The 14,586-nt window shown below is 45.3% G+C and overlaps 1 protein-coding gene across 10 annotated transcripts in view; it reads left to right on the top strand.

The window, feature by feature from the left end:
• The window catches only part of LOC115096379 (scaffold attachment factor B2-like), a 184,515-nt gene that overhangs the window by 8,727 nt on the left and 161,202 nt on the right, over positions 1 to 14,586 (top strand). For 8 of the 10 annotated variants that reach the window (XR_003858057.1, XR_003858056.1, XM_029610891.1 and 5 more), the window contains exons 2-4: positions 2,269 to 2,356; positions 12,879 to 12,943; positions 13,023 to 13,295. Coding sequence is in view for 8 of the 10 variants with exons in the window: in XM_029610894.1 (XP_029466754.1) it covers positions 2,269 to 2,356; positions 12,879 to 12,943; positions 13,023 to 13,295 (426 nt within the window). In the remaining 2 variants the exon portion in view is untranslated. The remainder of the gene's footprint in view (positions 1 to 2,268; positions 2,357 to 12,878; positions 12,944 to 13,022; positions 13,296 to 14,586) is intronic. The other 2 variants (XM_029610892.1, XM_029610889.1) reach the window with 1 other exon arrangement.

Genomic DNA, 14,586 nt, shown 5'->3' with positions numbered 1-14,586 from the left:
CTCCAACAAGGCCCGATCTCCACGAAGACCCAACTCTATTCTCTTACGGTCTGGCCATTGAGAGGACACGCCCGAAGAAGTGTGGATACTTGGGAACAGTGATTGATACTCTGTTCCGAGCACGCAAGTTCTCCACATCTCTAACCTACATACGAATATGGAAAATATTCGAAGCCTGGTGTGAAGACCGCGACATCCTCCCGCGGACAGTCAAAATTCCCACAATTCTGGAATTCCGGCAGAACGGCTTACAGAAGGGTTGTCTCTCAACTCCCTCAAGGTGCAGGTGGCTGCGTTGGCATGCTACAGAGCCAAGGTGGAGGGCGGCAGCCTAGCCTCTCACCCAGATGATTCCCGCTTCCTGAAAGGTCAAACAGATCCGACCACCCCTAAAGTGGCCGGTACCTTTATGGAATCTCAATCTAGTCCTAGACTTCCTAGCGGGAACCTCCTTCAGTCTCATCCGCGGTCTGTCCCTCCGACTACTAACATTGAAGACTGCATTTCTAGTGGCAGTCTGTTTGGCCCGCTGCATCTCCGAGCTTCAAGCACTGTCCTGTCGAACCATTCCTCAGGTTCACACCGGGATCCATATAGTTACACACTGTCCCCTCCTTCCTCCCAAAAGTGGTATCTCACTGCCATCGCCAGATGAGCATAAGGACTCTGAAGAATCTCGCCGCCTTCGCCATCTTAATGTTGGCAGACTCCTAGGCAGATACCTGGAAAGGTCAGAATCCGTAGAAAGACAGATCAATTATTCGTCCTTTACAGCGGGAAGAAACAAGGGGAAGCAGCCTCACAGTCAACCATAGCCTGCTGGATCAAGGAAGTTATCAAGGTGGCCTATGTAGAAGCAGGCAAGCCTCCACCTCTACAAGTCAAGGCCCATTCCACTAGAGCCCAGGCAGTGTCCTGGGTGGAAACCAAGATGCTGTCACCCGCCGAGATCTGTCGAGCGGCAACATGGTCCTCCATTCACACCTTTTCTAGGTTCTACCGCCTGGATGTTCAGGCTCAGGAGGACACGGCATTTGCAAGGGCAGTACTAAGTGGGCCACGGGCAGCCTCCCACCCAGTTGGGGAGTAGCTTTTGTACATCCCATTGGTCCTGAGTCCATCTGCTAGACTCTAGGAAATGGAGAAATTACTTACCTGATAATTTCGTTTTCCTTAGTGTAGACAGATGGACTCGGCATCCCGTCCACGGCTGTCGGCAAACACGGAAACATCGGGTGACAATCACAGAGTGCAAGACAAACACGGGTAAGCCAAGCTTCCCTCTTAGGACACCCATACCTACCAGGTGTTGGCGGTTGAGTGCACTGGCGGAATCAAGCTATATCCACATCAACCAGTTCAAGTTAATCATGTTAACCAAGTTAATGAAGTTATCCAAACACACATATATCCACAATTTCTTTTTGAAGAGAATGCTGAGGAGCAGGGCTTCCTGCAGGAGGGTATATGTACTAGGGCTGATGTCAGATTGAAATCAGTCTCCAACTGCTTTCAGGAGCCCACTATACCCATTGGTCCTGAGTCCATCTGTCTACAGTACACTAAGGAAAACGAAATTATCAGGTAAGTAATTTCTCCAATAAACTTGCCATTATCTTTAAGCTCTTGAATTTTGACCAATTTGGGTAAGGTCTGTGCCTTAACCAAGAGTTAAGAGAAAAAGATAAGTATGAGAGAAAAAAATGTGTGAAGCTTGCTGGGCAGACTAGATGGGCCATTTGGTGGTCTTCTGCCGTCATTTCTATGTTTCTATGTTTAAAAATTTAAGGCTGCCATGTTTGAGAGCTACTCAACAGAATCTGCTTGAAGTTCCACCTGAAGTTAGCTCACTTTAACATCACTTGGAACAGAGTTTTTTCTACTGCAGGCCCATTATTGTGGAACTCCCTTTCGATGAATGTGTACAGAGCCTTTTTAAGACCACAAGTTAAAAAAACAAAGTTTGAGAGCCTTTTTGAGTGTATTTCTACTTCTTACTAGCATTTAATTTTTGTTTGTGCTAATTTTTGATTATGTATATTTTGCTTTCCTTTTGTAAACTGCTTTGAAACTTGATGTTGTGGTATTTACATTTTAATAAACCATCTGCCTTCCCCCATTTCTAACCGTTTCTCTTCTGTATGATGGGGCAACCTTAAATGGCAGCAGCTAGGTGTTCAATTTTAGGAATAGGGCACCTAGAATTTTTCCACCCTTGCTTACTGCTTGTGCATGCCAACTGTATTAAACATTTGGTTTTGTTTGTAGGCAATTGAAGAGGAAGGGGGAAATCCAGAAGAAATTGAGATTGCATCTGAAATGACTGGCAAGAAAACACCAAAGAGAAGTGGTAAAGGTGGGGAAAGATGTCTCCACAAAATTCTGTACTATCTGCATGTAGTTTTGAAACTGATGTGTAAGTGGGAAATTACTGTATTTTTCGCTCCATAAGACACTCCCCCCTCCCCCCCCCCCCCAAAAGTGGGAAAATGTCTGCGTCTTATGGAGCGAATATTAAAAAAAAACCCTAAAAACTGACTACAACCCCCCACCCTCCTGACCCCCCCCCCAAGATTTGCCAAAAGTACCTGGTGGTCCAGGGGGGGTCCTGGGAGCGATCTGCTCTTGGGCCATCAGCTGCCAGTAATCAAAATGGCACCGGTGGCCCTTTGCCCTTACTATGTGATGAGCTACTGGTGCCATTGGTTGGCTCCTGTCACATAGTAAGGGCAAAGGGCCGCCGGCGCCATTTTGATTACTAGCAGCTGATGGCCCAAGAGCAGATCGTTCCCGGGACTTTTGGCAAGTCTTGGGGTCAGGAGGGTGGGGGGTTTTAGTTAAGTACACTGTGAAGGGTTGGTGGGGGTTTTTTTTTCCCCCATGAAAGAACGATAAGTTTTCTGATACGGGGAGTGGACCGAAATAGCCCTCCCCAGACCCAAGAACGAAACGGGGACAAAAAAATTGTATGCATACCCCTAATTTGCAGTTATGGGAGAAGTACAGAATAGAGTAAAAGTCCACACAAGGATTTCATTATGATATTCAAAATGATTTAAAGAATATCATATTGAAATCCTTGTGTGGACCTTAACTCTATTCTGTACTTCTCCCATAACTGTGTAATGTTTGTGCAGGATTTGCTCCCCTTTTCTGTTTTTGGATTACCCCTAATTTGCTCCATAAGATGCACAGACCCCGGGAACAGAGTTGGTTTAGCACACCATTTTTTATTTTTTTTTAATTTTCCCCCTTTGAATCGTAGGTGCGTCTTATGGAACGAAAAATATGGTACATTTTGTAAAATGGAGCTATTAAGCTTTAATATTAATTGCCTTACTGTTAAAAGCCCAAAGCGATATACAGCAAAATAAAATATATAAAACAATTATCTAAAACAAAATAACACAACTTCCAAATAGCTGCCATCATTACATGCTACCATACTAAGGTCCAATTAATGCTATGTAGGCCACAGTACAGACTCTTTATCATATTCACAGTCCCTTCACATTATTCTTAGATTAAAAAAAAAAAAAAAAAAGTTATAAGCATCATGTATATGTTCAGTTTTTTTTTTCTGGAATTGTTTTAATTTGGTTTTTGCTCTATCAACTGGAAGATTGGTCAAAGTTTTTCAAAGTGCAATGCTAACATCAGAGCTATATGGTGCAGTATTTCTACAAATTCCTTCAGCAGTTGAAACCTTTTGTATGTTTGAAGATGAAAGAACAGATATTGCCACAACCACTCCAATATCTGGAGGAGGGGCTGAGGTATCTGTTATGGATGTATAAGGCTTTTGAAACTGTCATGCACGTCTGACTTCTTTTGCTGCATATCATGGCTAAGACTCAGCACAATCAGATGTGCATGAGAAGCTTGCTGTCTTTCGTTGCTTGGGTGGCAACCTCTTTGGCAACAAGCTCTGAGGGAAGCAATAGTGCAGATCAAGGAAGAGAATGTGGCAGTGCAGTCTGACACTACCAACAGATCAGCCACTGGCTTTCAGGCAATACTACATGCAATACAAGAGGCCATTCTTCCAGAGGAAGTTCTAAAAACAGTATAGCCAGTATCTCCCTCCTATGTATCGGCACCTAGTTCCCAACAGACTCCTCAGAGGATGCTAGTATGACACGCAGGCCATAAAAACAGTCTACTCCAAAGACCAGCAAGGCTTTTAAGATCAAGCAGGCCAGTCACCTCTTCAGGTTGGACAGTTTCTCAGAACGTGGACTGCTAGGTATACATCATTAGATTTGGATACCACCTGGATCTCATTGCTTCTCCAACTATCCCTCATCTAGCCCAGTCTACACAGGACCTGTCCCACATCTCCCGCTTGCATTTAGAAGGACAGTCTGCTGGCACAGGATGCCATCTAACATTCTAGCTCACATTCACAAGGGCTTCTATTCCAATACTTCCTCATTCCAAAACAGGAGATCTTTGTCCGATCTTAGATCTCCACTCTCTCAACAAGACACTGCAAAAGGGAAAATTTAAAATCTCTCATCAATACTGCCCTTCATACAACCAAAAGACTGGATGTTCTTCCTCGACCTGAAAGATGCATACATTCCAGTACATTCTATGTTGTCATACCTTTGCTTCCAGATAGAAAGCCCACCTTCACTGCAAAAGACTACAAATATTTCCATATCTTGTCAATTGGCTGATAATGTTGCCAGTGGCAGAAGCCGTTCAAGACCTCTGCACCATAAGCTGCTTAGAAATGTTGGTTCCCTGTACGTACCCGGATCATTCCAGACTGCTGTTGGGTTTTGTTTCCCTTCCAGCAGATGGAGACAGAGTTTCACAGGTACTGCCATATGCTGCTCCTCAGTATTTGTCTCCAGCAGATGGAGGTGGTGCAAAACCTGCGGTTCTGATACCAAGTTAAACATAAAGAGTAGGGTTTCCAGTTTTGTGGTCTCCCAGGGCATAGTGAGGTCCTGTTGGGACCATCCTCTCTGGTTGTAGGCATTGGATGAGCAGGGGTTGGGAACCCCAAACTTTGCTCCTGAGTGTACCAGCGGGGTGAAGGTGGTTCAGCTCCCTCCCTCCTTCAGCATTGGTCTCCTACAGCCTCTGCCAGTGTCTTCAGGGAAGTATCCCTTTCTATGCTTTACTCTATTTTCCCTTCTCTGAGGCTCTTTATAAAGTAAAAAAAAAACAAACAAACCAGTGTGGAGGCATTTTTCTGCAGGGCTGTGCGGCAGAATGTTTTTTGAGACTAGAGCCCAGGAGCTGTTTTCAGCAAGGTGGGCAGTTTCTTTTACCCTTCTTGGCTTCCCTCCCCGTGGCTGCTGGTGCCTGCCCCGCGTTTTCTCTGTGGTAGCATGCCACGCACAAGTCTGTGCTTGAGCTGCGGTGATCGGCTTTCCGGCCGTGCTTTGTCTGATTGTTGCAGCCATTGCCTCCCCCGGGGGGGAGCTCTCCTGGCAGGCCCGCAGTGGCAGGTTTATAGCAGTGCCAGGAGGCTGCTCAGTCCCTGCTGACCTGTTCCCACTTAGCACTATCTTGTCCCCTCCCAGGTCCTAGAATTTTTGGGAGCATGTTTCAACACTCAAGTGGGGCAAGGTCTTCTTCTCCGGAGACATGATCATCAAATTGCTTGGCCAAGTCCAGTCCCTGTTGTGAATCTCAGTGCCTAGGGTCTGGGATTACTTACAGGCATGGCCATGGCATCGACCCTGGAGTTGGTCCCGTGGGCCTTTGCGCATATGAGACCTCTACAAGCTGTTTTGTTGTCCCGTTGGAACCCGCTGCCGCTTACAGACGTTACAGGTCCAGTCTTTCATGGTAGCTTGTACAGGAACATTTGGAGTGCAGAGTGCATGGTGGTGTCGACCGATGCCAGCCTATCCGGCTGGGGAGCAGTATGTCAGGGCTGGAGGTCTCTGGAGGGGCGTCCTTGTCAATGAGCTTGAGACATGGGCTGTTCACCTGGCTCTGAAGAGCTTCCTCCCCTTCCTGTGCAATCAGGCGCTCTGAGTTTTGACACAGTGCGATGACAATGGCCTATATCAACTGGCAGGGAAGAACCAGGTGGAGCCGTTGATGTCCTGGGCGGAGCACTATCTGAAGATGTCGGTGGCATCACACACTGCAGCGTTGACCAACATACAAGCAGATTTTCTCAGCCGTCACCAGCTAGACCCGGGAGGATGGGAGCTGTGCGCCTGATATCTCGCTGGTGGGGCGAGCCTCGTGGACATCATAGCAACCCATGCAAACGCCAAGGCGTCGCGCTGCTTCAGTCGCAGGCGGGACACTGTGCAGAGGGAGTCAATACTCCTGGTAGTTCCCTGACCGCACGGCGTTCTCCTTTGTGTTCCCTCCGTGGCTGTTGGTTGGCAAGGTTATTAGAGGAACGAACTTCATCCGGGGCGAGTGATTCGCATAGCTTCTGAGGGCCCCTACGGTTGAGTCATCTCCCAAATCTCCTCCGCCAAGGCCCTATATTTTTCGAATAGGCAGATCGCTTTTGTCTTGCAGCCTGGCTTTTGAGAAGCGTCAGTTGCAGAAGAGAAGATATCCGGAAGAGGTGATTACTACTCTACTAAGAGGCCGGAAAGCCTCTTCCTCCTTGGCATATGTTCATGTTTGGAAGATCTTTGAGTCCTGGTATCAGCCTGGGGAGGGGGCGGCGGCCTCTGGTCCCCCTGGTCCTTTCCTTTCTGCAGGTTGGGCTTCAGAAAGGGTTATCGTTTAATTCCCTAAAGGTTAAGATCTCCGCTCTTGGATGTCTGCGGGGCCAGATTCAGGATTCTTCTCTGGCAGCTCATCCTGATGTAGTGTGGTTTCTCCACAGGGTGAAGCTTCTTCGGCCAATGTCTCGTCAGCTATGTCCCACATGGAACTTGAACTTGGTTCTCCAGGGTTTGTGTGAAGCACCCTTTGAGCCTCTCAGGAGGGCTACCTGGAAGGATCTCACGCTGAAAGTGGTGTTTCTGGCGATTTGTTCATCCAGGAGGGTGTATGAAATTTAGGCCTTATCCTGTAGGGAAACTTTCCTCTGCATCTTGGACTCTGGAGTTTCGCTTTGAATGGTCCCATCCTTTTTGCCAAAGGTGATCTCTGCTTTTCATCTGAATCAGTCGGAGCTTCCGGCGTTTACGAATTTGGAGTGTACCTGAAGACTGGAGTGTACCTAATGTAACCCCAATATTTAAAAAGGCCTCCAGGGGCGATCTGGGAAACTACAGACCAGTAAGCCTGACTTCAGTGCCAGGAAAGATAGTGGAAAGTGTTCTAAACATCAAAATCACAACATATAGAAAGACATGGTTTAATGGAACAAAGACAGCATGGCTTTACCCAAGGCAAGTCTTGCCTCACAAATCTTCACTTTTTTGAAGGAGTTAATAAATGTGGATAAAGGTGAACCGATAGATGAGGTGTACTTGGATTTTCAGAAGGTGTTTGACAAAGTTCCTCATGAGAGGCTTCTAGGAAAAGTGAAAAGTCATGGGATAGATGGCGATGTCCTTTTGTGGATTACAAACTGGCTAAAAGACAGGAAACAGAGTAGGATTAGATGGACAATTTTCTCAGTGGAAGGGAGTGGGCAGTGGAGTGCCTCAGATCTATATTGGGACCCTTACTTTTCAATATATTTATAAATGATCTGGAAAGAAATACGAGTGAGGGTAATCAAATTTGCTAATACAAAATTGTTTAGAGTAGTTAAATCACAAGCAGATTGTGATACATTACAGGAGGACCTTGCAAGACTGGAAGATTGGGCATCCAAATGGCAGATGAAATTTAATGTGGACAAGTGCAAGGTGATGCATATAGGGAAAAATAACCCAAGCTATAGTTACACAGTTAGATTCCATATTAGGAGCTACCATCCAAGAAAGAGATCTAGGCGTCATTTTTTTTTTTTGTTTTAACTTTTATATACCGACATTCTTGCATTAAACGCAAATCATGCCGGTTTACAGTGAAACAGGAAAAGCAGGAAAAAATTCCTTAGTCGAATACAATGAAACAGCTTAGTTAACAAAGGAAACATAGAAATACATTTTTACATATACACAAATGTTTGCACAAAGGGGAGAGCCCCTTTGTCGCACCCCTGCGGCGCGCGATGCCTGGTGTTGAGACTGTCATAGTGGATAACACATTGAAATTGTCTGTTTAGTGTGTTGCAGCAGTCAAAAAAGCAAACAAAATGTTGGAAATTATTAGAAAGGGAATGGTGAATAAAATGGAAAATGTCATAATGCCTCTGTATCGCTCTGGTCGCCGCATCTGAAAAAAGATATAATTGCGATGGAGAAGGTACAGAAAAGGGCAACCAAAATAAGGGGAATGGAACAGTTCCCCTATGAAGTAAGACTAAAGAGGATTGGACTTTTTAACTTGGAAAAGAGATGGCTGGGGGGGGGGGGGGGGGAGAGATATGATAGAGGTGTTTAAAATCATGAGAGGTCTAGAACAGGTAGATGTGAATCGGTTATTTACTCTTTCAGATAAGACTAGGGGCCACTCCATGAAGCTAGCATGTGGCACATTTTAAAACTAATTGGAAAAAGTTCTTTTTCACTCAACACACAATTAAACTCTGGAATTTATTGCCAGAGGATGTGGTTAATGCAGTTAGTATAGCTGTGTTTAAAAAAGGATTGGATAAGTTCTTGGAGGAGAAGTCCATTAATGGCTATTAATTAAGTTGACTGTTACTAGCAACAGTAACACTGAATAGACTTAGTTTTTGGGTACTTGCCAGGTTTTTATGACCTGGATTGGCCACTGTTGGAAACAGGATGCTGGGCTTGATGGACCCTTGGTCTGACCTAGCATGGTATGTTCTTATGAGTGAAGGCTCCTCATTCTAGAGAACTGAAGCGTCTTAAGTCAGACGGGCCATGTTGCACTATTTGGAGGCTACCATTGGATTCCGTTTATTGGATCACGTCTTTGTCTTATGGCATAGCAAGAAGAAAGGACAGAAGGTATCTAAAGCCACTGTCTCTCCTTGATTGAAGGAGGCCATTGCATCAGCATATATGTCATGGTCGTTTAGTCCCAGAAGATCTGAAAGCTCATTCTACTCAAGCGCAGGCGGCTTCTTGGACGGAATGCCAGCTGGTTACCTGTGAATCTTTACACCCTTTTTTGCTCAACACTACCATTTGGAAGTCTAGCATTTGGACGCTGGTAATTTTGGGGCCAATGTCGTCCAAATAGGGCTCTCGGTCCCATCCTAATTAGGAGAGCTTGGGTACATCCCAGGAGTCTGGACTGATCTGGGTACATACGGGGTAAGGAAAATTGGATAAGTGCAAGGTGATGCATATAGGGAAAAATAACCCATGCTATAATTACACAATGTTGGGTTCCATATTAGGTACTACAACCCAAGAAAGAGATCTAGGCGTCATAGTGGATAACACATTGAAATAGTCGGTTCAGTGTGCTGCGGCAGTCAAAAAAGCAAACAGAATGCTGAGAATTATTAGAAAGGGAATGGTGAATAAAAGGAAAATGTCATAATGCTTCTGTATCGCTCCATGGTGAGACCGCACCTTGAATACTGTGTACAATTCTGGTTGCCGCATCTCAAAAAAGATATAATTGCGATGGAGAAGGTACAGAGAAGGGCGACCAAAATAAGGGGAATGGAACAGCTTCCCTATGAGGAAAGAATAAAGAGGTTAGGACTTTTCAGCTTGGAGAAGAGACAGCTGATGGGAGATATGATAGAGATGTTTAAAATTGAGAGGACTAGAACTGGTAGATGTGAATCGGTTATTTACTCTTTCGGATAATAGACTAGGGGGCACTCCATGAAGTTAGCATGGGGCACATTTAAAACTAATCGGAGAAAGTTCTTTTTTACTCAACGCACAATTCCTCTGGAATTTGTTGCCAGAGGATGTGGTTAGTGCAGTTAGTATAGCTGTGTTTTAAAAAAGGATTGGATAAGTTCTTGGAGAAGTCCATTACCTGCTATTAAGTTCACTTAGAGAATAGCCACTGCCATTAGCAATGGTAACATGGAATAGACCTAGTTTTTGGGTACTTGCCAGGTTCTTATGGCCTGGATTGGCCACTGTTGGAAACAGGATGCTGGGCTTGATGGACCTTTGGTCTGACCTAGTATGGCATTTTCTTATGTTCTTATGTATGTTGGTTCTTGCCTGCAAATGTTCGTTCCTGTAGTACCATGGATCAGTCCATCCACCCGCCAAATGAAGGGGTTAGGGGAGGTGTAGTCTGCTCGAACTGTACTATTTTCTCTAGCCTTTTCTGAAGAATGGCATAGACTTTTCATATTTGTTTTAAGGAAGTTCCTGGTTTCAATTGTCAGTTTCGTTCTACATCCTCTGCTCGTTCGGGGGGATAAAAGTTAGGTTAATTCATAAGTAGCTTAGTCTATAAGATTGTTCTGCTTGGGTAAGAGTAAATGCTGAGGAGCAGCAGGTGACACCAGGTTAAGAGGTGGTGCCTGTGAAACTGTGTCCATTTGCTGGAAGGGAGGCAAAACCCAGCAGTCTGGACTCATCCGTGGTACTACAGGAATGAAAATTAGCAGGTATGAACCAATTTTCCTGCTTCCTAATCAATTACGAAAAATCAGTCCTCCAACCAGCCTGCACTGTACAGTTAATTAGAGCATCAATAGACTCCATCTGAACGAGCATTTCTGCCCAAAAATAGGCAGCAACACTTACAACTGATAAGCTGTCTCAGGACGACGGTTGGCAGGCATTATGTAGTGTTGCTAACAAGACTACGAATGAGACGTTTGCCGTGAGGTTTGAAAGCACAGTGGTTGCAAACACTCCAACAAATGTCTACCATATTAATCAGCTGCTGTCCCTGCCATCCTCTCGGGAGGAGTATGTGTCCATCAGATTTTTGGACATGCGGAGGCTTATATTAAGGTACTTGGAGGTCCCTAATGCCTTCTGCAAATTGAATAGGTTGTCCTTTTTTGGGGAGGTTCACGTAAAGGTGACGCAGCCTCTCGTGTCTTGCAGGGTAAAGGAGATGATTGATTTGGCTTATTTGCTGAAGGGCCAGAAGTATCCGGCATGGTGCATATGCACTCCACCAGGGCCCAGTTGACATCTTGGATGGAAGTGCACGCACTTGAGCCGGCTGACTTGCAGGGTGTCCATTGATTTTTCTCTTTGTACTTTTGTAAGTTTTGTAAGGTATCAGCCTGATATGCTGGTGCAGAAGGATGTGGCTTATGGTGCATGGGTCCTTCAGGCGTCTCCTACTTCCTCCCGTGCAAATAGATGAGGCTTTGATACTTCCCACTTTTTATGGCCGGACTGGTGTTACAGGACGAGATGGAAGGAGAATTTTAATTACCTGTTAATTTCCTTTCCATTAGTCCTGCTACATATGTCCAGGACCCACTCAGGAAGAGAAACTGTGACTGTTCTAGTTTTGGCATCTGGTTGAATATCTTAAGTCTCTTAATTTTAAGCTTCTTTTCTTTGTGTTATGTTGCAAGTAGGCAGTTCTGTTTTCTAGTTTGTTTGAACTTGTTTACTTGTTGATAGATGGAGTCTGATACAAAGCTTTGTCGGGATACTGGATTGTCACTGCTAGCGCCACCTCCAGTGTTGTCACAGGACAAAACCAGTTTTATCTGCCTCCATCTGCTAGTAGGGGGAAATAACCCACTTGCCGTAGCAGGACTAATGGAAATTAACAGGGGAGGAAATTATGGATGTAATAGTGTCCTGCTACACCAATGCTGTCCTTGTCAAGTTAAGTTTTTTTCTTATGGAAAAGAAATGTAATAGGTAAGGAAAACTTAAGCTACAAAAGAGCATCTTTTCCATTTGAAAAACTGTTTTCTATGTTCAAGCCAGTCCATTACACATGGGTTATACACTCCCATCAGCAGATGAAGACAGGCTTGCTGATTATTATGCAACCATGCTGACAGCCTACAAGTATTGTCTCCAGCAGATGGACCTGCATCCCACATGTGCTGTGAGCTGTGGGAGATGGAATGGATTGGAGGAGCTCCTGAGATGAGTGATTCTCCCTCCTGCAGTCAAGTGGTCTACTTAACCATGTTTGAGAGGAATATCTCGGGGGGTAGCTTTGCTCCCTACTCTTGCAGTACCAGGACCTGAGAGGCTCACAAAAGGACAGTTATCTTTTTCCCCTCAACTTCATATCATCCTGATCTTGCCTTTCTGGCATGTTTTCTCCCTTGGCATTAAACTGCTTACAGGGATGTGGCATTTTAGCCATTATAAAAATTAGGCTGCTCTCTTCAGAGACTGAGGACTGTGACAGAATATAGATATTAGTTGACCATAGAGCCTGTAGGTTCAGGGTTTGGCGGCAGGAAAATGTCTTTGACTTTAGTCCCAGTGCAGTAATGACTGTTGCCTTGGCGTGTGGGAAGCTCCCCAAGCTCTACCTCTTGCAATTTTGGCACGTGAAGATAGCTGCTTTGAAGAGTTGCATAGTTAAATATTTTTATTTTGAGTTATATTCTGCTTTTCAAGCACTTTCAAAGCAGATAACATTCAGGTACTGTGGATATTTCCCTATCCCCAGAGGATGTACAATCTTAAGTTTGTACCTGAGGCAATTGGGGGGGTAAAGTAACTTGTCCAAGATTACAAGGAGCAGCAGTGGGATTTGAACCCTGTCTTTTGTTTGGATCCCTCTGCTCTGACCACTAGAGCTACTCCTTCACTATTTAATCATGTTTTTTGTTTTTTAATTTTATTTTCTTTTTAGGTAGAGGAGACAATTTTTTTTCCTTTGGAAAAGTGTTGAATCTCAGCTAAAGTATAGCATGTAGTTTTGTGTGTAATAAAATGTTTTCTCAGATGAGAATGTTTACGGTTTGCTGACTTGCCTTTAAATCCTGTTAGGTCGGAAGACTGAAGAAGAGGGTGGCGATGATAATGGACTAGAAGAGGATTCTGGTGATGGACAGGTAAATCTCAAATTTAAGGTGGGAGAGAAGGTTTGGTGGTGAAATCATGTTAACATGACCTCTTTTTTTCCTTTTACAGGAGGATATTGAAGCCAGTTTGGATCCTTTGCAGGATATTGACATGATGGATATTAGTGTTATAGACGAAACTGGCATGGATAATGACTCTGTAGATTGTGCACAGGAAAGCAATCCTGATACAAATCCTGACTCGCCGTCTGATGATAAAGAAAATGCTGATGATGATGAAATGAGGGAACTTTCAGAGCCGACTAGTGAACATGATGATACCTTGGAGACCTCTCCAGAATGTCGTGCCATTAAAGATGAACCCAGAAAAGTTAAAACTGCGGTATGCATATTCCAAATTATGTGGCTGTAAATACATTTCATAGATATGTAGCCTGTTTAAACCGTTGGGCTTAAACAGGCTATGAGAGTACTGCTGTTTGAGTCTCTTCTGTTTTAGTCTTTCATGCAAAAAAGACTCTTGTGGTGTACTGCATTTATTGTAGTAGGATCTCTGTTAGCTAGTAGGACTAGAGCACATGAAAAACTAAGTTCCTGAACATACCCAGATCAGTCCAGAAAAGGGGTGACTGCGACATGAGCAAGAAGAGGATTCCCCCCTCCCACTTTGTTTCCTATGGCAGTAGATCCGATATTGGGGACTGGGGAATCGGCCCTACAGGACCCCCCAGATGGGGAGGTAGGTGCAGGAGATTTTTCCCCAGAGTTAATCTTGTTGATGCATCAGGCCTTTTTGGCACGGAGACAGACTTTCTTAAAGAGACCCAGGAGCGCTGGGGATCCCTCTGAGCCCCTTCTGAAGCAGGGATGTCCTGCAGCGCCCGGTAGTCCGCTCTCGTCCTGGGGGGGGGGGGATGGTCGCGGGGATCCCCATGACCCAGGTTTTGGGGCAGGGACAGCGACAGTTCAGAGTCTGGGGGTCTAATCTGCGCAGCTACCGGGTGCGGATCCGGACCAGAATCCTGATCCGGTGGACACTGATACGGATGATCCTGATGGGATGACCTCCCTCCGGTGGAGGGTGATGATCCTACTGCTGTCGCCTGTTTAAGCAATATGAGCTTTGTCCGCTTATTCCCCAGGTACTGGATGTCCTCGATCTTAAGGTTACTCGAGGATTCCGATAATGAAGAGGTTAATCCAGTTCTGGATGGTATTCGGGGACCATCAACAGCTTTTCCACTGCCTAAAAGTCTGAAAGCTGGTGACCCGCGAGTGGGATACTCCGGCTGCAGGCTTAAAGGTGGGTAGGGCGATGGAAAAGCTCTACCCGCTGTTGTCAGAGATGCTGGACCTGCTGAAGATTCCGAAAGTGGATGTCATCCGGGTGCTTGAATTTTTGCAGCAAGGACTCGCTAGGGGGTTAGCGTTTAATTCCCTTCGAGTTCAGGTGGCAGCGTTGGGCGCCTTGCGGGGTCGGTTGAATGGTGTGTCGCTAGCTGTCCATCCGGATATTGCTCGCTTTCTCAAAGGGGTTAAACATCTGCATCCGCCTGTCCGGCCTTTATTTCCCACTTGGAGTTTTAATCTAGTTTTCCGGGCGCTGTGCAAAGCCCTGCGGTAGATGAGCGAGTTGCAACGGACCCTCTAGGGCCAGGCGAATCAGATCCTCA

Source organism: Rhinatrema bivittatum, chromosome 8 (assembly GCF_901001135.1).
Source record: "Rhinatrema bivittatum chromosome 8, aRhiBiv1.1, whole genome shotgun sequence".
Taxonomy (NCBI): Eukaryota; Metazoa; Chordata; class Amphibia; order Gymnophiona; family Rhinatrematidae; genus Rhinatrema; species Rhinatrema bivittatum.
The sequence above is the reverse complement of the archived record's forward strand: the minus strand, read 5'-3'. Positions and strand labels throughout refer to the sequence as shown.